Consider the following 27,386-nt stretch of genomic DNA (forward strand, 5'->3'; position numbering starts at 1 on the left):
TTTGAAAAAACCCCTGCTCTTAGTTTAGCTGATCTCTTCTATTGTCTTTTTAGTCTTTTCTTTAGTTCTTCTTGATTTTTTGTTATTGCCTTTCTTCTACAAAATTTGGGTTCAGTTCCCTCTTCTCTTTCTAATCCTTTGAGGTGTAAAGTTAGACTGTTTATTTGAGATTTTTCTTTTTTTTTTTTTTATTTTATTGATTTTTTACAGAGAGGAAGAGAGAGGGATAGAGAGTTAGAAACATCGATGAGAGAGAAACATCGATCAGCTGCCTCCTGCACACCCCCCACTGGGGATGTGCCCGCAACCAAGGTACATGCCCTTGACCGGAATCGAACCCGGGACCCTTGAGTCCGCAGGCCGACGCTCTATCCACTGAGCCAAACTGGTTTCGGCGAGATTTTTCTTAATGTAGGTGTTAATCACTAAAAACTTTCCTCAAGAAATGCTATTGCTGTATTCCATAAGTTTTGGTATGTTGTATTTCCAGTTTTATTTGTCTCAAGTTATTTTTTATTTCCCTTTTGATTTCTTCCTTGACCCCATTGTTCATGAGCATGTTGTTGAATCTCCACCTATTTGTGAATTTTCCAGTTTTCTTCTTGGTATTGATTACTTGTTTTATATCTTGTGATCAGTAAAGATGGTTGATATGATTACAGTCTTCTTTCTCTCTCCCTCCCCCGCCCCCCCATTGATCTCATTGATTTTTAGGGAGAGTGGAAGAGAGAAGGAAAGACAGAGAGAAATATCCATGTGAGAGACACACATTGATTGGTTGTCTCTTGCATGTGCCCCAACCAGGGCCTGGGCAGGAGAGAAGCCTGCAACCAAGGTACATGCCCTTGACCCGAACTGAACCCAGGACCCTTTGGTCCACAGGCCCATGCTCTATCCACTGAGCCAAACTGGCTAGGGCTGATTACAGGCTCCTTAAATTTATTATGGCTTGTTTTGTGGCCTAACAAATGATCTAAGCTGGAGAATGTTCTATGTGCACTTGAGAAGAATGTGTATTCTGCTGCTGTTGGGTGATATGTTCTGCATATGTCCTGAAACTCCCATTGCCCTTCCTTTGGACATATCCTTGGGGAGTGGTATCTGCCCTCGAGGCCTACTCACTTCAGGGTGTTCTGGTGAGATGGTGAGAGGCCTTTTCTCTCTCCTTTCCATCCCTTCCCTCACTGCCATTATTCCATTCCTTTCCTTGCCCTTCCCCCTTCCCTCCCTTCTCCCATTTCCTCCTGGCTGGTTTAAGATCTTTTTCTTGTTCTAGTTTTATAAAGCCTCAGTGGCTCCAGTTCCTGTTGTTAGATTTAAATACTGCAGTTGTACCTTTATGGAATGGGGAATAAGGGAAGGATATGGTGAAGGGATCAGGAAATGAAATAAAGTTTCAGTGGAATAAGGAATCAGGTTAGCAATTGAGGGGTCATGAATCTACCATCAAAGGTTTGAGATATGGGGCAAAGATGGAGGCCCATTGAAGTTAGGAGACAATTTGGGAATAATATCTAGAGGCATTTTGGGTTGTCACAATGATTAGAGGGACCTCCTAATGCTTAGGGAGTGGGGTCTAGCTATCTGTCAATGTGCAGGGCAATGCTGACCTCTAAAGAATTTTTCTGTGTTCTGCTTGACCTTAAAATGTTTTAGGTAGACATTCATGTAGGTATAAAGTCTGTTAAAAATTAATTAAGCCTAACTCCACTTCACATACAAACACAAGCATTTTTTAATGGAATTAATATATGCTGATTTTTCTAGTAATACAACAATTGTGAAAATCAAGGGGAGATTGGAACTTTAACAAGGATATTTATCATTTCAAAAATCCTATCATTGATGGCAATGCTGCTCACGTTGCTGGAGTTACCAATGTGACACATCAGTATTCCTATGCTGTAGCCACTACGTTCTGTGTTAGGGGGTCTAACATCCAATTACTTATTATGTTTTCTGGTGTGGTTGTAGCCAAAAATTTTTTTTGGAAATAAATATTAATTTATAATAAATTACTTCCCTTTTATCTCTCTCTTATGCAGCATTTAATACATTATGCCAATTTTCATGAAAGTATGTGTGAAGTTAGGTTATGTGACCTTCAAATTTCATTTCAAAATACTAAAGAGGAAATGATAAAATGTTTGAATTTGAAATAGGGCCTTGGGTCTCACCGAGTGCGCTGTTCTGGGGGTGATGCTGCTGTTCGCAGCAGGCCGGAGTGCGGAGGTGGAGAGCACAGGCTTTGGAGTCAGACTTTGGGTTCTTAATACCAGACTTGACACTTGTTAATGTGTGACCTTGAGGAGGTCACTCTATCTTTATGCCTGTTTTATTAATTGTAAAACAGAAATAATAACTGTATCTCCTTTGTAGGGTTATTGTATTAAGTGGTTTTGTAGGAAGCACTGAGAACAGTGCCTGTACATAGTAAGCATGCAGCAAACGTAAGCTATTATCAGCCCCTCTCCTGTACCTTCTCGCCTCTGTACCAGAAAAACGTTTTTCAGTGGTCAGATGATCCTAGAGGATTATCTCATGAATTGTTTTAACGTCCTCAGGATAGCTGAGGCCCATTAGTGCTGTACACCAGCTGTCTTAGTCAGTTTGGGCTACTATGACAAGATACCACACACTGCGTGGCTTAAGCAGCAGAAATTTATTTCTCACAGTTCTAGGTGTTGGGAAGCCCAAGATCAAGGTACCCGTTAACGGGGTTTCTGGTGAGGACCCTCTTCTTAGTTTGTAGATAGCCAGCTTCTCTAATGTTACATGATGGAGAGAGGGGGAAGGGTCTTGAGTGTATTTTCTTCTAAGGGCACTAACCCCATCATGAGAGGTCCACCCTCATAACTTAATTAGCTCCCTAAAGCCCCATCTCCAAATACCATCACATTGGGGATTAGGGTTTTAACATATGAATTTGGGGAGGATATAAACATTCAGCCCATAGTGCCAGCTAAATATCTTCAAGAGGTATGATGAAGTTTTTCTCACTCTTAAGAGGCATGATCACAGACTGAGTTTTCATCCAGCTCAAAGTCCAGGGCTTAAAGTCAGGAGGAAAGGAGAAAGGATTAGGATAAAAACCCTGCTGGAGGAATTGAGTGCCTGTCCCATAGGAAATTTGGGATAGTGCCTGTTTAAAGTGCCTCCTTTTTTATGGTAGAATTTTTAGTCCTGATCATAGCTCGAGGAGTCTAACTTCTCATAATCTTTGTGTCCAGTTTCTATACCTTGCCTTGTCTCTGGCCTTGGTTCATAGCTCTCTGTTCTCTGAGTCCTGTTTGGCAACTGGGAAATAGTCTAATTTTGTCATTGGTTTTATGTATAGGGATTAAGGCTTGGAGCAACTTCCAGATATATAACCCTTTGGGGGATAATGTATCAGTCAAGAACTGTACTTCCTGGAACAAAGATTATTCTGTCTTCTTAGAAAACTTGATGACCTTGTTGGAAATGCCACAGGGAATCTTGACCTGCTTGCAGGAGGATGGTGTGAGGAGTTTAACCAGTAGGTCCTGAGAAGGCCATGTCCTTTTTGAGCTTCCTTCCTGGCTGAATGATTTGTTTTAGGCAAAAACTTCAACATCTATCCCCAAATAACAACAAGAAGAACAACACAATGTCTTTCTGACATTAAACTTTATGAAGTTGAGCCAAGAAAAATGATTCACATGGGATTTCAAGGGCCAGAGAACAGGTACCCTCAGAGAGAGGAAAAGGAAGTCAGATTGGGAAAGGTCGCTAGTGTTGTCCATGACCAGGTCAAGGATCTGCCTCTATATCCTCCTCCCTTGGGCAATGTCAAAACGCCAGGTCTCCTCCTCCTCCTCACTATTGTTTACTCCCTTCCATAGTTAGAGGAGATGTCGCTTTACACTCTCCCAGCATAAACACAGATAAAGCTCATTAACTTCCACCATTCTGGGATGTGTGAGCTGTCATCGATGCTGAAACCTGCTGTCTGGATTTCTTACCTCCAATTCATCCTTGCTCAGGCCTCTTCCTCTGGCTCTTCATTCTCTCCACACCTCCTCTGTTCCTTTGTTCTTAACAAATCTTATTTCTTCTACTTTGATTATTCACTCATAAAAGTAATGTCTGTGTTCATCTCTTTTCCTTTTCTTTCTCTCTTTTATTTTTGACCAAGAATGCAACACTGATTAAGAAAAGAAAATGGACTTTGAAATAAAAAAGATTGAAGTTTTGAGCCTTGGGTTTGCCTTACTGCCTTACTGCCTTAAATTCACCTCTGTGAGCCTCATTTTCTTCAACTATAAGATGGTGTCAATAAAATCTACCTGAGTTTGATATATAAAAAAGTGCTTAGAAAAAGTTGATTATTATTATAATTAGAGTACAAGGTCTTAGTTATATGGAAAGACATTGTGAAGGAAGAATTATCACTAGATCAATACTTTTACCAGTATTATTATTATTTTAAATCCTTACATGATGATATTTTTTAAGAGAGTGGAGGGGAGGAGAAAGGGAGAGAGGGAGAGGGAGAGAGAGAGGGAGAGAGAGAGAGGGAGAGGAAGAGGGAGAGAGAGAGAGAGAGGGAGAGAGAGAGAGAAACATTGGTGAGAGAGATGCATCGATTGGTTGCTTCACACACACACACACACACACACACACACACACACACACACACACGCACACACACACACATGCTCTGACCTGGGCTGGGATTGAGTCTGCAACAGAGGTACGTGCCCTTGACCGGGAATGGAACCAGTGACGCTTCAGTCTGCGGGCAGACACTCTTAACAACTGAGAAAAACTGACTAGGGTTAGATCAATAATTTTAGGAAAGTGCACAAAAATAACAGTGGCAATGCTAGAAGGTAGCCTCTGTGGTTCTTCTTGAAGTACATGTTCAAGGGCATCGTATGATGTTGACCTGGAGAAGTAAAGGTATAAACACTAGGCATAGCTTATTTATGATATTTACTTGGGGTAACTAATTGGTCTGGCTAGCCATCTACTCATGCTTTCCCTGATTAAACTAATTCAACAAATCTTTATTGATCACTTTTTATGGAATTGCTAGGCAAAGTTGGTGGGAAATTGTTATAGGCAGAGGAAAATAACATGTGAAAAAGCCTGTGTAGTCAAGGATATAAAAGATAATCATTATGGCTGAAGCATAGATACAAGATTGTGAGTGGTAAGAAATGTTTGTAGAAGCACATGGAGGCCAAGTCACATTTAAGAGGTTGAACGTTGCTCTAAGGGCACCTATGAAAACATGCATTTGGGGTTAGATTTTTTCCCTCCACAGGAAAGTGTGACAGAAAGGTAAGAAGGCAAGGTAATAGAAGATATTGGCAAAAGTGATTTAGATTTGGACTACTGAATCTTATCTGGATAAGGAGGGAAGTGAAGACAGAGGAGGCTGATACACAGAGATACAGTAGAAGTAACTATCAATGGATAAACTGTCTTAATGGAATCAAAACAGGAGTATTAGGAACAATTGAGCAAGTGACCTGGAAGAATAAGATGTTGGTGAGAAAAGTAGATGCCTGAGTTTATGGTTTTAGACATTCCATGAAGTATTCCCAGGATAGAGCCGTGGGAATGGGTGAGTGAAGTGGAGTGGAGTAGATGCCTATTGGGTTGAGGAAGCTGCGTTTTGGATGGGACACTCATATGAATGTTTCAATCACTTGGAGTAGTATCAGATCTTGGGATGGAGAGAAATTCTATGAAACAAGTACCAGTGTTCTTAAAGAATGAGGGAGAGTAACCAAAAGGAGATGGGAGGCATATGGGCAAAATATATAAACCTCAAGGAAGTAGGGCCTTTAAAAGAAGGTGGGGTTGGTGATGGTCTAAAAGTACCAGGAGTTAGACTGATTGCTTCTAGATCTGGATATACTGGGTTTTGTACAATAAATAGCCTCTACTTGAGTCTATTTTTACAAAGTAAGGATTCTGAATTTGTGTACATTATTTCTGTGCAGATTTTCATGTCTTCATTATACATGTATGTGCCCCAAAACAATATATGTATTGTTATGTGTGGTTTTAAGTTTTTAACAAGGGGTTTAGTAGTATGCATATTATTCTGCACCTTGTTTTTTCAGTTCAAGGTGTTTACTGTTTTTGCTTGTTTGCTTTTGCTGCAAAGTGCTTTATTGTTTCCATTTGGTCCAAGGCATGGGACAAGGCTCTAGAGTGTTGAACCTTTTGCACTTGGATGTTGAGTGTGACTCGACACGGTTAGCATCGGTAGCAGCTCTTTTTATACTCTTTGAATGTATCAATAATTTGAAATATAAAAAAATCCAAATAAATAAGTTTGTATGAAAAGAAACTCCAGTTTTTTATTCTACTGCCGCGCTTTGTAAAATCTGGGGTATTTAAAAAATTAAATCCCGAGTAGAATAAAGGAATCGAGAAAAAAGCAAGAGAGTGCAAAGGGTTAAAAGGATGCTTAGAGGTTTCAGGGAGAGGCTCAGGCAGAAGCCAGGTATCAGGGGGATGCAGAGGGGCCCCTTAAAGGCTTCTGGGCTCCAAAGGCTCCTAGTTGTGCTTGAGGGTGAGCCTTTCAAAGACATACTCGCCCAGTTCAGCCTGAGGGCCAGTCAGCCCGGGGAGGTTAGTCAGGTGTTGCCCATCTTTTTGATGAGTTTCACCTCCTCATCCAGGAAGTGGTTCTCCGGGAAGTCACAGAGATGAGGGTGTGTACCTGCAGAACTCAGAGTCTGCATATCCAAAGGGTCTGGTTCAGGTTCTTCTCTATGACTCTGGCAGCTTCTAAGGTGTCCTGAGTTTTACTTCACTTATCTTGGGAAGGCTTCTGCACATCCTGGAAGCCGGCACGGCCTGGAGAGGTGGTTTTGCATCTTCAGGAGTCTCTCCATGTTCTCTCACTTCTCCTCAGCCAACTCTTGGAACAAGTGACTCATGCCCTTCAGAGCCACATCATCGTGGTCAAAATAGAAACCCAGAGAGAGGTAGGTGTCGGAGGCCCTCAGATGCAGGTTGATCAGGAGGTTGACGGCAGCTTCCACCTGGTGGAATAATTCTGACGAATTTGGGAGCTCATGGTTGCTCAGCAATAAGGAGTTAAGCTCAAAAAATGGTCTCAGAGGCTGAGGATGGCTGAGATGGCTCCAAAGGCGGTGACTGGAAAAGAGGTTGGAGGGTGATCAGGGGCTGAAGGAGGGGCATCCCTGGGTCTGTTCTGTCCAAGCACTACTGAAGCAAGAGGCGGGTCTGGGCACTGCTGAGGGCACTCAGGTGTTCCTTGTTTTTGAAATTTATTCACGTTGATACTTGCTCTCACGTTGACTACTCTACAGTGATTCATTGTGTTGCCCCCTATTTTATATTCATTCTTCTGTTGATGAACATTTAGATTGTTTTCAATTTTAGTTATTCAGAAAATACTGCACTGAACGTAATTGTATGTGCCTTCTTCTTTAACATAATATTCTCTAGTTTCACTTTGGTATGTCCAAGTGTAGATTTATATCTTATTTATTTTGTTTGGTATTTTGAATATATATATATATATATATATATATATATATATATATATATATATTGTTAATCCTCACCCAAGGATATTTTTTCATTGATTTTTAGAGAGAGTAGAAGGGAGGGAAGGGGGGAGAGAGAGAGAAAGAGAAACATCGATGTGAAAGAGATGAATATTGGTTGCCTCCTGCATATGCTCCAACTGAGGCTGGGTTCAAACCTGCAACCCAGGTATGTGCCCTTGACCAGATATTGAATCGGAGATTCTTGGGTGCGAGGGCCGATGCTCTAACTACTGAGCTACACTGAGGGCTGAATATATTTTAATGAGAATTTACATCTCTGCTTGGCTGGTGTTGCTCAGTGGTTGAGCATTGACCTATGAACCAGGAGGTCATGGTTCTATTCCAGATCAGGGCACATGCCCGGGTTGTGGGCTTGATCCCTGGTAGGGAGCGTGCAGGAGGCAGCCAATTAATGATTCTCTCTCATCATTGATATTTCTATCCCTGTCTCCCTTTCCCTTCTGCTCTCTGAAATAAGTAAAAATATAAAAAAAGTTTTACATGAAAGCATTTCATAAATTAAGCCAGAGTCTCTTTATAGCCTCTCTCTGCTGGTCTCAGGTGATGTTGTGACGGAAGGGATAGAGTGTCTCCTGACTTCCTTTGAGGAGAGGTAGGGTGAGAGAAGAAGCTAATATTTATTGAAGTATGTCCTACAGGAAGGCAATGGATTTTTGCACATTGATTTTGTATCCTGCAACTTGACTGTGTTTGTTTATTATTTCTAGTAGTTTTTTTGGTGGAGTCTTTAGGGTTTTCTATGTATAGCATCACGTCATCTGCAAAAAGTGACAGTTTGACTTCTTCCTTCCCTATTTGGATGCCTTTTATTTCTTTCTCTTGCCTTATTGCTCTGGCTAGAACTTCCAGTACTATGTTGAATAAGAGTGATGAGAGTGGACATCCTTGTCTTGTTCCTGATCTTAGGGGCAAAGCTTTCAGTTTTTCACCATTGAGTATGATATTGGCTGAGGGTTTATCATATATGGACTTTATTAGGTTGAGGTACTTTTCTTCTATTCCTATTTTATTGGGTGTTTTAATCATATATGAATGTTGTATCCTATCAAATGCTTTTTCTGCATTAATTGACAAGATCATATGATTTTTATCCTTTCTTTTGTTAATGTGGTGTATTATGTTGATTGATTTGCGAATGATGAACCATCCTTGTGCCCCTGGAACGAATCCCACTTGATCGTGATGTATTATTTTTTGGATGTATTGTTGTATTCGATTAGCTAGTATTTTGTTTAGGGTTTTTGTGTCTGTATTCATCAAGGATATTGGTCTGTAGTTTTCTTTTTTTGTGTTATCTTTGCCAGGTTTTGGTATCAGGATTATATTGGCCTCGTAGGAGAGGCTGTGGAAAAAAGGGAACCTTCATTCAATATTGGTGGGAATGTAGACTGGTATAACCACTATGGAAAGCAGTCTGGCGATTCCTCAAAAAATTAAAAATAAAGCTACATATGGTCCAACAACCCCACTCCTGGGTATATACCTGAAAAACTCGAAACCATTTATACGCAAAGATATATGCACTCCTATGTTCATTGTAGCATTATTCATGGTGGCCAAGACTTGGAACAGCCAAAGTGCCCTGTGATAGAAGACTAGATAAAGAAGATGTGGTACATATACACCATGGAGTACTACATTGTCATAAGAAAGGATGAAACAGCGTCATTTACAACAACAAGGATGGACCTTGAGAATATTATGGGAAGTGAAATAAGTCAGACAGAAAAATCTAAGAACTATATGATTTCACTCATATGTGGAATATAAAACTGAAGCTTATGAACACAAAAAGCCAGAGGGTGGTTGCCAGAGGGAGTGGGGTGGGAGGAGAAAGGGGTCCTAATACGAGCTGACAGGAGAAGATTTGACTTGGGGTGGTGGGCACATGGTCCTATATATAGATTTTGTAAATTAGTTATCCACACATGAAACCTATATGCCCATGATGACTAATGTCATCCCAATAAAATTTAATAAACAAAAAAGTGTGTCATAGGCCAAACAAAGTGCACAGATAGAGGGATTTAGTATATGTCTTTCATTTAATTTTCATAACAATCCTATTGTTATTATTTTATTCCTTTTATATATTTACTAGTAGCCCATTTGCAGGAAAATCCTGCAAGCGGCTATTGCGGCCGCATGCGCTGCCGCTGCAGCTGCCGCCGCCTTTGCGGCCACCGCGCCTGCACCCGCTCGCCACTGCCGCCCGCCCCGCTCCGCCCCATTCCACCCCGCTCCGCCCCATTCCACCCCGCTCCGCCCCGCCCGGGCTTCCCCTCTGGCAGCCACCTTGCTTTCCGCTTTTCCTCCCTCTTCCTTCTAAGTTGTCTTCAGTCTTCACTCCTCCCTCCCTCAGCATATGCAAATTAACCGCCATCTTGGTCGGGTAATTTGCATACTCGCCCTGATTGGCTGGTGGGCGTGGCTTGGGCGTAGCGAATGTGCGGTCAATTTGCATATTTGTCTATTATCAGGTAGGATTTTAGGTGAGGTATCTGAACTCAGAGAGGTCAAGTGATTTGCCTAAGTTAGTATGTGGCAGAACTGGGATCACAACACAGATAGGTCTGCTCTTTTCTTTATACTGCAGTTCCATGTGCCTTTGACCAATGATTTAAAAAGATGACACTCTGAATCAGAATTTCTGGCTTTAGGAGTTGGCAGGGGACAGTTTATGGGGATCAGGTGGTGGTGGGGGTGAAGGGAAGGGCTTGGGGCTTTCTCAAACTCTTGAGAAAAATATCACAAAGGCAGTCCCATGCTTTGTGCAGGGCTTGGCTTCCAGGGCCTCCTGACAATTCCCTACCTATCTCTTGACTGTGTGCTCAGTGCCAATCACACCGAGTGACCAAACGCCTCTGGGCAAGTGTGAGTCATGCATCCTGAGGAGGGTGTGGGTTCTGGTTTTGGGCACCTGATGTGCCCTCTGTCCACTCTATCCTGGTCCTCTCTCCAACACACTGGCACACACAGCACAGGACTTCACTTTTGACTTTAGTGAAAAGAAAAAAATCATAGAGAAATTTTAAAAACTCAAATACAGCCTAAACCCTGACCATTTCCCAAGCATCATTCCAGACAGGGACATTTTCTGTTTTTTTTTTTTCAACCCAATTGAGACAGTTGTCTATTCCAGATTTTCTACTTCCTGAAGATCCTCTCACTGGCCCTTTTTGTACAACTGTCTTATTCCTACTACGTGAGGGTTATGTCTCTTTACATCCATGAATAACTATATCTTCTTTTTTCTTGCTCGGTTTTCCTATTATCATCCATCTCATCCTGGAAACCATGCCTTCTCCCTACACTGAGAATCAGTTGTGGCATTTTTTAAAATCCTTGATTTTGGAAAGAGAGGAAGAGAGGAAGAGAGAAGAGAGGAAGAGAGAGAGAGAGAGAAAGAAATATTGATCGGTTGTCTACTGTATGTGCCCTGACAGGGAATGGAACCCACAACCTAGGCATGTACCTGACCGGGAATTGGATCTGCACCCTTTTGATGTACAAGATGGAGCCTCAACCAACTGAGCCAGCCTGCCGGGGCTCTTGTGGCATTTGTTAAATGCAGAGCCCTGGGCCCCACTTTGGTGATTCTGATGGTGTAGGTCTGGTGAGAAGCCTAGAAGTCTGCATTTGTAAATAACTACTCCAGTTCATTCTGATATAGGCGACCTACATACCATACCTTGAGAAACATGCTGAAATATATATTTAAAATTAGAAATGTTTTTGGCTCATTTTTTCAAAACTTTCAAACATTCCCTGATAGGGCAGAATTTCAGAATCCTCTCATTGGGTTTATTTCTTTCCTTTTTTTCTCTCATTTAATTGCTTCCTTCCTTTACTCTATTACCTATTGGTACCACATCAAGGACAAGCGGACTAATGGGAACCCCCAGAGCAGTGGTCTAATTGGCCTCCGGACTGCAGGCATGACTGCATAGAGCTCCTTCTGGGCCTCTAATGACCCTTCCCCTCCCAAGGAGGAGCTGTCTCTGCAGTGGGAGCAGCTCTCACCCCCTCACTACCTACATCACTACTCTACTGACTTTAACCCCAGAGTTTGGTTTCTCTATTCGAAGCATGTCATGAGATATCTTAATTCTTTTTTTTTAAATTTAATTAATTTTTTTTTTTAAAGTATTACATATGTCTCCCTTTCCCCCCAGTGACCTCTCCCCAGTCACTCCCACCCCCCCCAGGACAAGCCCCCACAGTCCCAGTGTCCGTGTCCATTGGTTATGCTAATATGCATGCATACAAGTCCTTTGGTTGATCTCTTACCACCCCCCGCCTCCCCTGCCTTCCCTCTGAGGGTTTGACTCGTCTGTTCGGTGTTTATCTCTGGATCTGTTTTTGTTCATCAGTTTATGTTGTTCATTATATTCCACAAATGAGTGAGGTCATGTGATATTTATCTTTCTCCCACTGGCTTATTTCACTTAGCATAATGCTCTCCAGGTCCATCCATGCTGTTGCAAAGGGTAAAAGTTCCTTCTTTTTTATAGCAGCATAGTATTCCATTGTGTAGATATACCACAGTTTTTTAATCCACTCATCTGCTGATGGGCACTTAGGTTGTTTCCTAATCTTAGCTATTGTAAATTGTGCTGCTATGAACATAGGGGTGCATATATCCTTTCTGATTGGTGTTTCTGATTTCTTGGGATATATTCCTAGAAGTGGGATTACTGGGTCAAATGGGAATTACATTTTTAATTTTTTGAGGAAACTCCATACTGTTTTCCACAGTGGCTGCACCAGTCTGCATTCCCACCAGCAGTGCTTTCCCATCATATGTCTCTTGGCCTTCTGTATGTCCTCTTTCAAAAAGTGTCTATTTAGGTCCTTTGCCCATTTTTTGATTGGATTGTTTATCTTCCTTTTGTTAAGTTATATGAGTTCCCTGTAAATTTTGGAGATTAAACCCTTATCAGAGATAATATTGGCAAATATGTACTCACATGCGGTGGGATTTCTTGTTTTGTTGATGGTTTCTTGAGATACCTTAATTCTTAATGCTTCTTATTACCATCTCCTTAGCCCTCCTTTCTCAATCTGCCAATCTCAGTCCTTGCCACCTTAGATGAATGGTCTACAAATGTTCCCCACTTGGTCTTATGCTCTGCTCCCTCTTGCATTCTTTCAGTATTTACTTAATCCATTTTTTCAACTAATATTTATGGAGTACCTATAGTATTTAAGCCCTATACCAGGCATACAATTTTCGATCCCTACTCCATTCCAACTAGAAAAAATGAAGTTACCTCATTTTGTTAGACAACTATTTTCAATCTCACAGTCTCCATATTTTCATCACAGTGATCTTTAGTCCTGTAGACTTTGAGGACGGGGCTAAGCTAGAATCCAGGAAGAAGTCGATAGCTGTCCTCGGATGAGCTGTCTCCAGAGCCTGTGAAGGGCCCCTTTTACCTCTTGGTTCTTGAGGCTGTAGATGATGGGGTTGGCCATAGGGGTGAACACAGTGTAGAGGACAGAGAAAGCCTTTCGAAGTAAGGGGGCCATGTGGTCTGTTGGTGCTACATAGACCACGATGAGGGTGCCATAAAACACCCCAACCACGCTGAGGTGGGAGGAGCAGGTGGAGAAGGCTTTGTGCCTCCCACGGCCTGACGGTATTTGCAGCACAGTCCTCAGGATGAAGGCATAGGAGGTCACAATCAACACGAAAGGGGCCAGTGTCAGGAAGCCTGAAATGCTCACTCCAGCTCCCCACATGAGCCCTGTATCACCACAGAACAGCCCTACAACTGGAGCAAAGTCACAGAAGTAGTGGTCGATCTCCCTGAGGCCCGGGCAGAGGGGCAGAGGGGCTGCCAGGGCCAGAGTGAGGGCGGAAAAGGAGAAGCCGCTGAACCAGGCACCAGCAGCCAGGCAGCCACACCACCAGGTGCTCATCAGGGCAGGGTAGTGCAGTGGGCGGCAGATGGCCAAGTAACGGTCGTAGGACATGGCCGAGAGCAGGAGGCACTCAGCTGCAGCCAGTGAGGCAAACATGTAGAACTGAAGCAGACAGCTGGCCAGTGAGATGGCTTCCCTCCCTTTCAGGAAGCTCCGCAACAGCTGCGGCATGATGTTGGAGGTACAGCCGATCTCCAGCAGGGAGAGGTGGCAGAGGAAGAAGTACATGGGTGTGTGGAGAGTCCGACTGGAGGCCACAGCCAGCACGATGAGGGCGTTGCCCCCCACGGTTAGCACATAAATAGCCAAAAAGAGGGTGAAAGGGAGGAAGCGCAGGCGTTGCAGCTCCCCGAAGCCCACCAGGATCAGCCAGGTGGTCTGGTTCTCACTGGCACTACTGGGTTGCTTCCGCATCTAGCTCTGGGCCCAAGAGAAGACAGGAAAGTAACGTTAACCTAGATCCCGTTACAACCACACACTGTGCTTGGCTTAGTCATTTCTTCACCACAGGAAGCACAGGAGACAGGCCATGCTGTCTCTTGTTGCTAGAAGAGAAATTGAGACCCAGTGAGTGTAAGCCAATCATTCAAGGTCACTGGAGTTTTGTTTTGGACCCAGGTTTGCTTGAGTCCAAAGCTCCTGCGTAATTTTTTATCCTGCTTTCCCAAGTCCTTTCTGAGTGATAGACACGTTAGGATCAGGCAGCAGCACAGGGCACTTCCTGTCATCAGGGAGCTATGTACCTGATGACCCTGGCTGAGCATCAACGGGAGAACATACCTGGGGGGCCCTTCTGAAAGGGTGGGAGGAGTGGCCGTGACCTCCTGGGGAGATGGTCCTCCTCTGAGGCCGTGCACATTCCTGAAGCAGCTGCTCATCTCAGTCTATCTCCCCTTCTAAGCACATGAGACTTGGAAACCCCAGTCAGCAAAATATATCATTTACTCTCTGAGAGACGCCATAGAGAAAGATCTGAATTAAGTCAGATGCCACTCTCTCAGGAAGCCATTCTTTTCCCTCGGCCAGGTGGCCTGCTGACTGTTGGTAAAACCATCTTCAGACTTTGCCTAATCTCTCATCAGTTTGTCGGAAGCAGGGGATACTTTCTGTTTCTTGGTTCTCCTACCCTGTATTCCCCATACAAGTGAAATGCTCAATTTATCTTACCTAACTGCGGATTCTTTAGGAATTTCTATCCTGGTACAGGATTCCTTCTTTCAGTTATTATAGTCTTACCCTAACATCAAACACATAGGAAGGCCTTGATAAGTACTTGTGGAATGAATGAACGAATGAATTAGTTACAATAATTTTCCAATAGTAAATTGCCACAGAAAAATCACAGCATCTGACAATTATTGCTTGGGCTAGAGAAAAGAGCATTTAAATGATTACTAAAAGAGAGAAGGAATCTCTGGGTTCTCCCCTGACTGAGGGAATATTGAAATATTGCCACTTGGAAGAAACCAGAAAGCCCAACAGGATATAGAGTTTTCTCATTTTTTTTTTTCAGTTAAGAAAGATGACATTCACATTAGCAGATGGCAGTGAGAACGCATGGTTTTTGTGTTCCTTCCTGGTCCTATCTTTCCCCTCTGGTTTTGGGCTGCTATGCAGACACACATTTGGTCACATGAGAGGTACAGACATAGAGTGAGTAGAATACTTTCAGGTATAATCTAACATATTTTATCTTCTCTACACTAGTGACTTCTTAAGGAGCCAGGAAAGCGACTTGAATTGAGAATGGGATAGGACCCTGGGTTTAGCAGAGAGATAGAGCAAGGGAAGAAACTAGATAAAACTAACGAAACCAACTAATCAGTCAATGACCCAAAACTTTTCAGGTCTGGACTCTGGATCAGTGCTTATGATAAAAAAGTTACTGTTGCTCTTGCTAACCAGTGAATTTGACCTTGGTCCCTAGTAAAATTTTTAAGTAGATGTTTTATAGAACACTTGGAAGTCCCTTAAGGAGGCATCACCAGGAGCTATGTGATGTTAATTATAATGTAAAACCTCAGTAATGTCCTTTATTTATAGTATTAATAATTTAGTAGATTAGGAGAAACAGTTAGAAAAAGAACATATTAATTTCAGTAAAGTTTCATAGAAAAGATAATGACTGTGAGCTTAAAGTTAATACCCTTAGCTTGGCCACTGTTCACCAAAATTATTCATTAATGACTCTCTAAAAATCAGAGAAAGAGATCTATGTACAGGAAAAGGTTTTATTTTATTTATTAATTTTTTAAGGAGAAGGTTTTATAGAGCTTATCTTCTTTACCTGTTTTAGCAGTGACTTTGGTAGACATATAAATAGACATATAAATATGCATGGCTCATCAAATTTCAGATGATATGAAATAAAGAGGGGAAACCAATATTATAGTTGATAGATTACAATTCAAAGTAATCCTGTCTTTTGGAATGCTAGACTAAACACAAGATGAAATTTAACAGGGCACATATAAAATCTGAATGTAGGCTTTAACAATCAGTAGAAAAAATACAGGAAGGTTAAGATGACTTGGTAGTTATTTATGTAAAAATGATTTGAGATTTTGTTGATTATCATGAATTAGGCATTGGGAACTGTAATGTATTGGGAACATATGAAGAATGTGGAAATGTTCAATCTGGAAAAGACAAAATTATTGGAAGAATATGATAGCTGTTTTCAAATATTGGAGGGATTCCTATGAAGAAGAGGGGTTATGCAGTGTGGGGTGTGCAGGAGGCAGCCAATCAGTGATTCTCTTATCATTTCCATCTCTCTCTCCCTCTCCCTTCCTCTCTGAAATCAATAAAAATATATTTAAAAAAATAAGAAGAGGGGTTATGGTTAGCCCATAGAGGCTTAGAGGCAGAACAAGGACCAAGGGGGTGGGGATGGTAGAAAACCCATACATACCCACCTACCGCTGCTGATTTCATAGAGGTGATTCTTATGGGGTGAACTATTATTTACAGCAGGAGTTTTGGGTATGAAAATAAGATGAGGCTCACTTGACAGGATCAGAGTTGGGGAAATGAAGTTTCTTCTTGTAGAGCCTCCAGAAGTTTGTTGGCAAATATGGGCCCCGTTCATTGGAACCTCCTGGAACAAACAAAACATTTAAAAAATATGGCAAACTCTTCTCTGAAGTTGTTTAGGTTGGATCGGGGGTCGTCCTCCTTGTAGGCAGAGAATTGTGTCAGCCCAGAAAATCCCGAGATACTCAGATTCAGTGGAGAGGAGGCCTGACCTGCTTTGGGCTCGGAGTCAACTCCTTCTGTCCTGGTTGTCTTACCCCTGGACTAGGTTCTTCTGCCAGGGCCAGCTCTGGACTTTCTGCTCCTCTCCTGTGGAGGCTCCATGTTACTGGCTTCTCCCCACCCCAGGGTGCTCACAGAAGTCTGTTATCCCTATTCTATATGTGCTGCTATGGACACGACTGCCTTTTCTACCTCCCTTCCCTTGTGGGGCTTGAAGAAGAGCCTCACTGGGGACGAGACACAGTTTGCAGCCAAATGGAGCAGCTGCAGTTGCTCCAGTTAGATGTCTGGTCCACCAGGGACCACACTCAGGTGTTTCACTCAAATTTAATGGCCTTTTTCTTATGGGGTTGGGAAAGACTGGAAAGACGTAAGAATAGCTACAATTAAAACCACTCTTTATCCAACACTTTGTCATTCATAAAGCCAACACGAACTTATTTAATATGTAGCTGGTTCTCACGATGAACCCCAAGGTGAATGTGAGGATGCTATGATGTGTCCTTGTGGCATTGGAGTGGGTTATCTAGAGTGTGACCTCCAAGGACGAGGTTAGCAGTATTTCTACTCTGGCATGGGTTAAGACCTGCTTTAATCTCTTGGAAGCAGGAGGAAACTACAGTATAATTCTATAGATAACTTGTTCTGCTATTTGATAGTTTAACATCACACATTAACATAACACCAGGTCAGGCCCCTTCAGGATAATGGAGGCAGACAGTGAAGTGTAGCTGCCTGACCACTGAAGAAGGGAACGTGCTACAGAAACATAGCACTCAGGTCCTCCCGCATGAAAGCTGAGAACAGATCTAGGCCAGAAGGAAGCCAGCACAGGGTCGGGGCAGGGGTTGGTTTTCCTGAGTAACAGACTAGGATGGCCCTTGCTGGAAGAAACTGACAAGTATTTTACCTCGACAGGTGAAAGAGCCAGTGGAAGGACTTACATGAGGAAATGGTGACCTGCAAGGAAGTAGTTAGCGTATTTTCTTTGAGGGAGTAGCTGAGAATAAAATATGGCTGCCTAGGTCTTGGGTTGTGTAAAGAGCGTGAGGGAGATACTAGGTGAGAAAGGGAAAAATAAGAGTTTTTTTCTAGGTAGAAAGGAAAGCCAGTGTTTATTGACTTAGAGTTTATGATAACAGTAATAAAAATATCCAACTTGTGCTTAAAAGTTTGTTTAAATTTTAGCTTTTTTTCCTGAGGCATTATCTGTGAGTTTAGTGAAAATGAAAGAGCTATATATTGTTTTTTTTTAGGTATTAAGTTATATATATATGCCAAACGACGGGAACGTTGGAATGACCAGAATGACTAGTCGCAATGACATGCACTGAGGCGGCCAACCAGCCTGATTGGGGCCCCGATCGGCCCTCCCCCACAACCACCTGCGGCCCTCCCCGCCGCCAGCCCGGCCCCGATGGCCTCCATCAGAGCGGTCCAGCCGGACCCCACCCGTGCACGAATTCATGCACCGGGCCTCTAGTTTTTGTATAAAAATGTGTCATGACCTTAATTTAAGAAACATTTATCGCCCTGGCTGGGTTGCTCAGTTGGTTGGAGCATCATCCTGTACACCAAAAAGGTTACAGTTTCGATTCCCAGTCAGGGCATATACCTAGGTTGTGGGTTCGATTCCCGGTTGGGGCATATACAGGAGGCAACTGATCAATGTTTCTCTCTCACATCAACGTTTCTCTCCCTTCCTCTTTCTCTAAAAAAATAAAAAAACATATCCTCAGGTGAGGATTAAAAAAAAAAAGAAATATTTATCAAGATTTATAACCTGTCAGACACTGGTCTAGGCTCTAGGTATATAGCAGTGAACAAAACAAAATTTGGTTAGTAGAGTTATCTACTACTTTCAGTTATCCATATCTTAATGAAGGGTCCATATTACCATGATCAGATACCCCCTTCATTCAGAGCTGGCTTTTCTGAAGGCAAAAATCCTGCCTGGGGAAAAATTTACCTTCATAGAACTAGCTTCTTGTATCCTCATCTCCAATTCACTGATATAAGCATCAAGAATGAATGGAGATCTTTAAAAGGGCAATGAAAGAAGGCAGAACCTGGGAAATCACCAACTGTAGATCACCACCCTCCCCCTGCCCGCCATAAATATTTCTCTCTTTTTCGCGTCCATCGAGGCTAGAGAGCGGTCCAGTTCCTGAGTAGGGGCGGCTGGGGATTGAGAAAATGAAAGAAAAGAGACAGACACAGAGATAGAAGGAAAAAGCTGGGGCTGGGTGGGACTACTGTCCTCTGACATGGACAGGGACAGGAACAGTGACCCTGAGCCAATACAGCATGTTTATTTTATACAGCAAAAAACAGGAAGTTTTACTAAAAGTCAAGACAAAGGAGATTATGTGTATTCTTGGGTGGGCCCGAGTCATATTCATTCCTGGTGCTTGGCTGGATTTAAATAACAAAACTCACCCCCTGGCACCTGGGCTGAAGGTCAAGCTGACAACACTCTTGTCTTTTGGCAAAGCGTGTTTCTGGGATGTGGCTTTGCCGACGCCACTGGATTCAGCTGACAATAATTAAAGAAATGCCCATGTGCCTTCCCAGGTGCTTTCTACACGCCCCGCCTCCCCCAACCCCAACCCTGTATAAGAGCTTGCTTGAAATGAAATGAGAGAGCAATTTTTTTTTTCTTGTGTTAATCCTCACCAGATGATATTTTTCCATTGATTTTTAGGGAGAACGAAAGAAAGAGGGAGAGACAGAGAAATATCGATGTGAGAGAAACACATTGCTTGGTTGCCTCCTGCACGAGCCCCGACCAGGGCCCAGGCCGCTAGGAGTGGAGGGGTTGGGGGGATGGAGGGATGGGAAGCCTGCAACCAAGTCCATCGTCAGCATCAGAGAAAACACGAGTTCCTCCACAGCAAAGGGGAGGAGCAGAGGCCCCAGGAGAGGCTCAGCCCGGCTGCTGACATCACAGAGAGCCCACCAGATGAGGCCACAGTCTATGCACTTCCTGAGAAAAAGAGGGAGATGCAGAGCCCAAGCCCTGCTGCAGGAGACGCCCAGGAGGTGACAAATGCCCAGCTGGACCAGCGGGCCCTCACCCTCAGAGCAGCCCAAGCTGTGTCCCCACAGCCCACCAGCCCACAGCTGATGCCAGCACATACACAGAACTTCCCAGACACTGACTCGGGACCACCTGGCCTCTGCAATTAGAGACATAAGGCACTCTGTTTTTTAAAAATGTAAATTCTTTATTGTTTAAAGTATTACATAAGTTTCCTCCCCCTCCCCCATTGACCTCTCCCCAGCCGCCCCCACTCCTGACACAAGTCACTCTTGCAAAGGCCTGAAGCACCACTAGGAGGGCTTCCCTGTGGAATCATCCCATTCTTGACAGTCATCTATTCATTTCTCCTGGAGGCAAGAGCTGGAGTCTGGGGACCCCTACTCAACACCTAGCAGGTTCATTAACCAGGTGGCCCCTCCTACAACCCACCAGCTCCTTGGAGCACCCATATAACACTTGTTTCCAGAGACCCAACTACAATTGTCCAGCAGTTTCTAGCAACCCAGCTACTGTTGTCCAGCAGTTTCCAGAGACCCAACCACTGTTGCCCAGCGGTTTTCAGAGACCCAGCTATAGTTGGGCTGTTTCTGGAGACCCAGCTACAGACCTACAGTCACCCAGCTGATTCCAGACATGTCCTGTGAATCCCCACCTTCCCCCCAGAGACTGTTGAAACCATCTTCTTAGCTGACTCTAGACTTTCCACTTGTTGAACTTGAGCCTGGGCCATATTCATGCAGTTAATATTTGATGCTTCATTTTCTCCGAACCCTGCTTCAGCTTGTTCACCAATAAATGTTTTCACCTCCCCTGCCCCGCTCCCCCCCCCCCCCCCGCAAAAAAGAATGAACGGAGAGGCTATAAAGAAGAGGATGTAGTAAAATAACAATACAAAAGAGACCATTTGAGGAATATGCACTCTGCTAGGCACTCTGATAAGAGTTTTATAAAATTATCTCACTGAAGCCTCACAAGAATCCTAGGAGGCAGTTATTATCATGATCTACAATTTATATATGTATCAGGCAACTACAGCACAGAGAGGGCAAATACATTGTCCAGGGTCATACAGTTATTAAATTGTGGAGCCAGAATTCAAATCTGATATTACACACAATTTAGACTTTGATTGTTATTCAAAGCACCAAATCTGCACTCTTTTTTTTTTTTTAAATTCTTTTTTAAAAAAAATATATTTTACTGATTTTTTACAGAGAGGAAGAGAGGGATAGAAAGTTAGAAACATCGATGAAAGAGAAACATCGATCAGCTGCCTCTTGCACACCCCCTACTGGGGATGTGCCCGCAACCAAGGTACATGCCCTTGACCGGAATCGAACCTGGGACTCTTGAGTCTGCAGGCTGACGCTCTATCCACTGAGCCAAACCGGTTTTGGCAAATCTGCACTCTTTGCTTCTAGATTTCTGACTATGTAAGAAAAAAAATAAAGCTATTCATAAGCTACTATAAATAAAAAAGGCAAGCCATAGATTGAGAGAAAATATTTACAATAAACATATCTGAAAAATAATTTGTATCTAGTATATACAAAAAACTCTTCTAACTTTGAAAGAGTTGACAACATCATGACAAATACACAGCCCTGGCTGGGTGTTGCTCATTGGTTAGAGCACCGGCCTGTGTACCAGAGGGTTGCATTTTAAAATAATTTGTGTTTTGATTTATATTTGTATATTTGCATTTTTTGTTGATAGTATTCTCAATTCAAAAAATAAATTAATGGCCCTAGCTGGTTTGGCTCAGTGGATAGAGCATCAGCCTGCGGACCAAAGGGTTCCAGGTTCAATTCCCATCAAGGGCACGTACTTTGGCTGCAGGCTCCTCCCTGACCTGGGCCCTGGTTGGGGCTTTTGCAGAAGACAACCAGTTGATGTGTTTCTCTCACATCCATGTTTCTCTTGGTCTTTCCCTCTCTCTTCCACTCTCCCTAAAAATCAATGAAAAAATATCCATGGGTGAGGATTAAAACACACACACAAAATAATAAAAAATAAATTAATTAATGGTTCATATAAGCAAAAAAGCAGGTATAGATATAGTAATGTAGTACAACAATTTAAAGTAATTCTATGTAAATTGAGAGCAGACCTTTGGTGTGGGTATAGAATGTGAATCAATAGTGCTAAGTGACTTTGCAAGGACATTTGATTAAGCAACCAAATCAGAAAGTGCCAGTAGAGAGCACCCCCTCTCCAAATTTTATTTGCTTTAAATAACTCTTTAATTTAAACAACTCTCTAATTTAAGATTTTGTCTGAAATTTGGGTTTTAAATTCAAGATCTAGCTTTATTCATATAGTGATAATTTACTTGAATTATGGGAGGAGGTAGACCAAGGGAGGATATTAACTAGAAGAAATAATGTTCAATACCATTGTGGTCCTAAGGGTGTCCTTCCAAATGGTCCTGGGCTCTGTCTCTAAAGTACTGCTCACCTACAAACCACGGTTTCGGATGGCTACTGCCAAATGTGCTTTGAAACAGATGCTTCTGATCCCTTAATCTCTAGTCGTCCTCTAAAATGGACAGTTTGAGAAACCCTGATTTTTACCGTAGCACCTGAGAGACTGAACATAGCTTCCTAGTGTGTTTCTGAAAAATCTGGTGTGTTGTAAATGCCTCTTCCCTGCCTTGATTCAGATCTCAGCCCGCAAGCAGACCACCTAACTAAGCCTCTCTGGTGAGGGAGATTTTAGTAGGAGTTTTTCTCCATGACCTGTGCACATCATGCCATACACTCTCTCTTCCAGTGCTGTGATCATTGTTTGCTGTTCTTCTCTGGTCTATTTCTAAGAATCTACATCTTTCTCTGAATGTGACTGTAACCATTAGATATCTATCTTCTTTTCCAGATGACCTCAAGAAACACTATTTTACAAACATTTCTAGGAAAGTAATGGTTCCTCTTATCTGAGTCATATTTTTTTTTCTGCACTTGGCTGTGATTTCTGATCTGAATACTGCTTTTTATTGCTTATAGGGGAGGACAGAGGTAATCCTATATAATAAAAGCCTAATATGCAAATTGTCCCCTTGGACAGTCATTCGACCACTCGCTATGACGTGCGCTGACCACCAGGAGGCGGTGTGGAACATGGTGGGTGTCGGTGACGCACTGCAACCTCTCACTGGCTACCTGGTGGTGGGGGTGACAGGGACAGAGGTGCGGTGAGAATGCGGAGTGTCTGCAGAGCTCGCTTTCACTCTCCCTGCTACTCTCTCCCGCCCCCAGGATGCCAGGCCTCACGCGCTGAGGAAGCCCCTGTGCTCAGGTGCCAGGCACCCGCGAGGAGCCCGCCCCACACCCATGCAGCCTCTTCTGGGTGAGCCTGGCCCGTAGCCGTCGGGACTGCAGGGGCCGGTCGGGCTCCCTGTGAGTTCACACAGGAGCTGGTCTGTGAGGTTGGCCAGGAGAGAGCACACTGCCCACCTGGCTTCCGTGTGGCGCTGCTGGGTGGCCCAGAGGCCCATGCTATGCCCTGGTCTGCGGTGTCTGGTCACACTCACCACATCTCAGTGTGGGGACTCTGACGCCATAACTCAGGCAGAGTGGACGTACGGGGGACCAGGGTCCCAGGTACTGCCCAGGGCCCAGAGGTCAGCTGGTACCTGTCCTTCCACACCAGATGCTCATGCTTTGATTGCCGGCCAGGCGTAGAGACTGCACCTATGCATGCATTTCGTGCACCAGGCCTCTAGTCAAATTATAGGCAAGCAGTCTACTGCCATAAGTCTTGACTTGACTAGATGTGTAGAAAGTCCCTGTGATTCCTGGCCCACTAGTTTATTCTATCACAGGTACTTAGTTCATAGCCCAGGACAGAAGGCATTTTACACTAAACTCCACTATTGGAAAGAATAGTCCTCAGAACTAGATTTTTAAATTTTAAATTTTAAATATTTTTTATTTATTTTTATTGATTTCAGAGAGGAAGGGAGAGGGAGAGAGAGAGATAGAAACATCAACAATGAGATAGAATCATTGATCTGCTTTCCCCTACACACTCCACAATGGGGATCGAGCCTGCAACCTGGGCATGTGCCCTGACTGGGAATCGAACCATGAACTGAGCCATACCAGCTGGGCAGGACTAGCTTTTTAAATGTGTCCCTATCACACATGGTTCAAGATCATCCTCTCATTCTCAGTCACATTCTCAACCATACTTGCTTACTAGTGTAAAGAATTCCTATTCCTGTCCTTCATGTACCTCTCCCAATGACTTTGGGTGGAGTGGAGGAGAAATTCAGTAGCAGCATTTTTTCTGTTTCTGAAAATGTATCTCTTTGCTATCAGGACTTTCTCCTCCTCTCTCTTGGCACTCCAAGATCTCCACACTCATTTCACTTATGCTATTTCATATACTGGTTATCCATGGTACAGAAATGGGATAAAACCAAGAGGAGTTTTCCCTGATTCTAAAAAGTTGTAGAATATAACAGTTTGCAATGCCTTAAGTTTGGAAGTCTTAAATAGTTTAGTTGGGAAGGATACCTCTCTGCAATATAAGAAAGTATGTTTAGAGGATGAGCCATGGCATGAAGGAGGCTAACAGCTATTGGTACGTGAAGCTTGTTGCCAACAAGTTGAAGGAATTATTCAGAATTAGTACCCTCAACTCCACTTGCTCAGGGGCACTGATCTTAAAGCTCAGACCTAGAATCTGGTTTTATAGGATCCATATATATCCTAGCCTAATCTTAAAGTGATTAAAGTCCAGTTTTTCTATTGGCTTAGGTCACTCTATTTTTAATCTACAGAGGCCAATTCTGAGTGTGTCTACAAGTTTCTACTAGTATATCCATGAACAAATCTGCTACAAGTTATTAGTCTTGGATTTACATAATGTTTCAATTAATTTCAGTGCAGAATCAGGTTTGGGGGTTGGAGATGGGAGCCTGATAATAGTGCATAGGATACATAAATATGTACCGTCACACACACTTTTCAAGTTCTCTGTTTTCCTGAAGTAGTAAGTCTCTAGATCCAAGTTATATCTGATTCTTAAAGTCTGTGTTGCCATTTTATAACCATTCCTTACCCCTCAGCCATGAACCACTATATCAAGGGACTCTTCCTTGGCTTTGTACTATGCTTGGGTTGACTGGACAAGTGCTAGTTCTAATCCTGGGACCATGGCATATAATGACATATACTCCTTTTACATACTTTGTATGTCTATAGGGGGAAAGGGTCATTGGCCATGGAATTTTATTGTATGTTCTGATTGCCTCTCTCATAATACCCCTCAGGTCTCCTTTGTTCTTGAGGTTGGCTGGGGACATCCTCCTTCCTAGAACCAACCCCACAAGAAACAAAGGTATAAATAAAGCCAACTGGGGAACAGGATCATGCTTGGAACTCTCTCTGGACAGAGAAAAAACAATACCTGGTATGGACTAGAGATTAGGGAAGGGGAAGGAAAAGTGGGGTGAAATTACGGAAGGAAGTTGGCAGGCTCAGTGTTTCTGTGTGGCACAACTCATTGTTCTTCATCCTTTTCCTAGAAGTAGGGCTTGGTGCCAGGGCTCATGAGGCTTCCTCTGCAAATAAAAGGAGGTGGAGAATGAGTGGTGCGCCCACTTAAGATTATTGGGGGGAGCCAACATGATGTCCTTCACGACTCTGCTCCTGGTGGGCATTCTGTTCCCTGCCCTTCAGGCCAAGCAATTTACAAAATGTGAGCTGTCCCAGGTGCTGAAAGACATGGATGGCTATGGAGGCGTCACTCTACCTGAATGTGAGTTTTCTGCTGCCTTGCTTCATCCCATTCTTCACCAGCTTCTCTTCTCTATTCTCGCCCCTTTCATCCTTACTTTCATTAAATTATCTAATAACCCTATTATGTTGATCTATTTACATGTTTAATACATTTATTCTCCTATATTTTTTTCTCCCATTGGTCTGATCTTTTTGGAACTTTTCTTTTGATCTCATCAAGATACTCTGTTGCTTTGCCGTATTAGGAGACTTGCTGGAGAGCCATTTTCTCTCTAGGAATACAGGTCCTCATTTATGCGATGCCTGGACATTCCTGTGATACCTTTCTCCTCTTTTCCCAGGGATCTGTAACATATTTCATATCAGTGGTTATGACACACAAACCATAGTCAATAACAATGGCAAGACAGAATATGGACTCTTCCAGATCAATAATAAACTTTGGTGCAGGGACAATCAGATACAGTCAAGGAACATCTGTGACATCTCCTGTGATAGTGAGTAGCCTCTTTTACCCCGTTTCTCTGTTTTTCTGAGCCTCTCCTGAATGATCTCTGGATTCACTGCCTTGGACTCCACATCAACTTTGGGACTTGAATTGAGAATACTATGTAAGAGGCTGCTAAAAATTTTCATGATCATCAAATCCCGAACAGTCCCCTGAAGTTTATGGGTAGATGATCTGAGCTGTCTGGGAGTCTTGAAGTCTGATACCTAGCATTTTCAGAGTAAGTCAGTTGATGAGGTTGATAATTCCTCCAGACATGCCCCTCAGCTAGGGGAGGCATTGGATTTCTGTATTGGCTTTCTTATGTAGAAAGGCAATAGGCATAAGCCTCCAGAGAAGGACCAGACCTACTAGATGCAGGGAAGAGAAAAACTCATTACCTTTCTGGATAACTCTCAGCTCTATATTTTGTCCCCTCTAACTATTTCCAGAATTCTTGGATGATGACATTACTGATGACATGATTTGTGCCAAGAAGATCCTGGATAGTGAAGGAATTGACTACTGGTGAGTCCCTATTCTATTTTCTACTTCCCCTTCCCTTTCTTCTTCTCACCCCTTTAGCTCCTGCACCACTCCTCCCCTCTCTATATTCTGGCCATTTAATCTAGAATATAGTCTCCAAAGCAACACTCATCCAGCAGATTCAGGTTTCCAAGTTTTAAGCATCCATCACTCCACTCCTGTTTGGCAATTGTCCTAACAGGAGTTCTCCATAGAAGGCTGAGACCCAACCTCCTTTCAGCTAGACTTGCACATCTGATTCTACTTACATAATTCTCGTCCCTAAAGTTAACACTCAGTACCTCTGTATACCTTATCTAGCCCTGAAATTTTTTATTTTATTTTATTTTATTTAGTTTTAAAAATGGACCCTACTCCACTAGGTGGCTCATCTGGCTAGGAAAGTCTTTCTATAATTTTCACCCATACTGTTCCACCTTATCTCTCCTGGGGATAAAGCTAGATGGAAGTTTAAGCTAAGATCCAGTCAGCCAACTTGCCCTGTCTCCTTTCCGTTATCAGGTTGCCCCATAAGCCACTCTGCTCTGAGAAGCTGGAACAGTGGCTCTGCGAGAAGTTGTGAGCACCGACTGTCCTTGCTTCTGTTCTTATTCTGCTTCCGGAACTCCTCTTCCCCAAAGATACCCCAGTTTGCATCTTTCTACTCACTTGAAGCTAATTTGTCTTTGAGACCTGTGCCCTGTAGTAACACCATTGGACACGTGAGGACAATTCTCTAAGGATATGTGACTAGTGCACTAGACTTTTGTCCCATGCTGAATGCCCCTGGTGGCACTTTCACTACAACAATGGATTCT

The 27,386-nt window shown here is 43.0% G+C and overlaps 2 protein-coding genes across 2 annotated transcripts; one reads left to right on the forward strand and one right to left on the reverse strand.

The window, feature by feature from the left end:
* Positions 1-12,944: 12,944 nt before the first annotated feature.
* On the reverse strand, positions 12,945-13,925 carry LOC103285513 (olfactory receptor 11A1-like). Its single transcript, XM_008140900.2, has one exon. It carries the CDS (start codon positions 13,923-13,925, stop codon positions 12,945-12,947), a length of 981 nt encoding a protein of 326 aa, XP_008139122.2.
* Positions 13,926-17,233: 3,308 nt separating this feature from the next.
* On the forward strand, positions 17,234-27,319 carry LALBA (lactalbumin alpha). Its single transcript, XM_008140611.3, has 6 exons — positions 17,234-17,251; positions 25,183-25,227; positions 25,497-25,575; positions 25,898-26,053; positions 26,496-26,571; positions 27,091-27,319. Exons 1-6 carry the CDS (start codon positions 17,234-17,236, stop codon positions 27,149-27,151), a joined length of 435 nt encoding a protein of 144 aa, XP_008138833.2. The 3' UTR covers positions 27,152-27,319.
* Positions 27,320-27,386: the final 67 nt, after the last annotated feature.

This window comes from Eptesicus fuscus, chromosome 7 (assembly GCF_027574615.1).
Source record: "Eptesicus fuscus isolate TK198812 chromosome 7, DD_ASM_mEF_20220401, whole genome shotgun sequence".
NCBI lineage: Eukaryota > Metazoa > Chordata > Mammalia > Chiroptera > Vespertilionidae > Eptesicus > Eptesicus fuscus.

Coding starts and splice junctions, on each gene's coding strand:
- LOC103285513 (XM_008140900.2), bottom strand. CDS start 13,925: ATGCGGAAGCAACCCAGTAGTGCCAGTGAGAACCAGACCACCTGGCTG.
- LALBA (XM_008140611.3), top strand. Junction 25,228..25,496: donor CAGAGAAAAAACAATACCTG/GTATGGACTAGA, acceptor CCTGCCCTTCAG/GCCAAGCAATTTACAAAATG. Junction 26,572..27,090: donor AGTGAAGGAATTGACTACTG/GTGAGTCCCTAT, acceptor TTCCGTTATCAG/GTTGCCCCATAAGCCACTCT.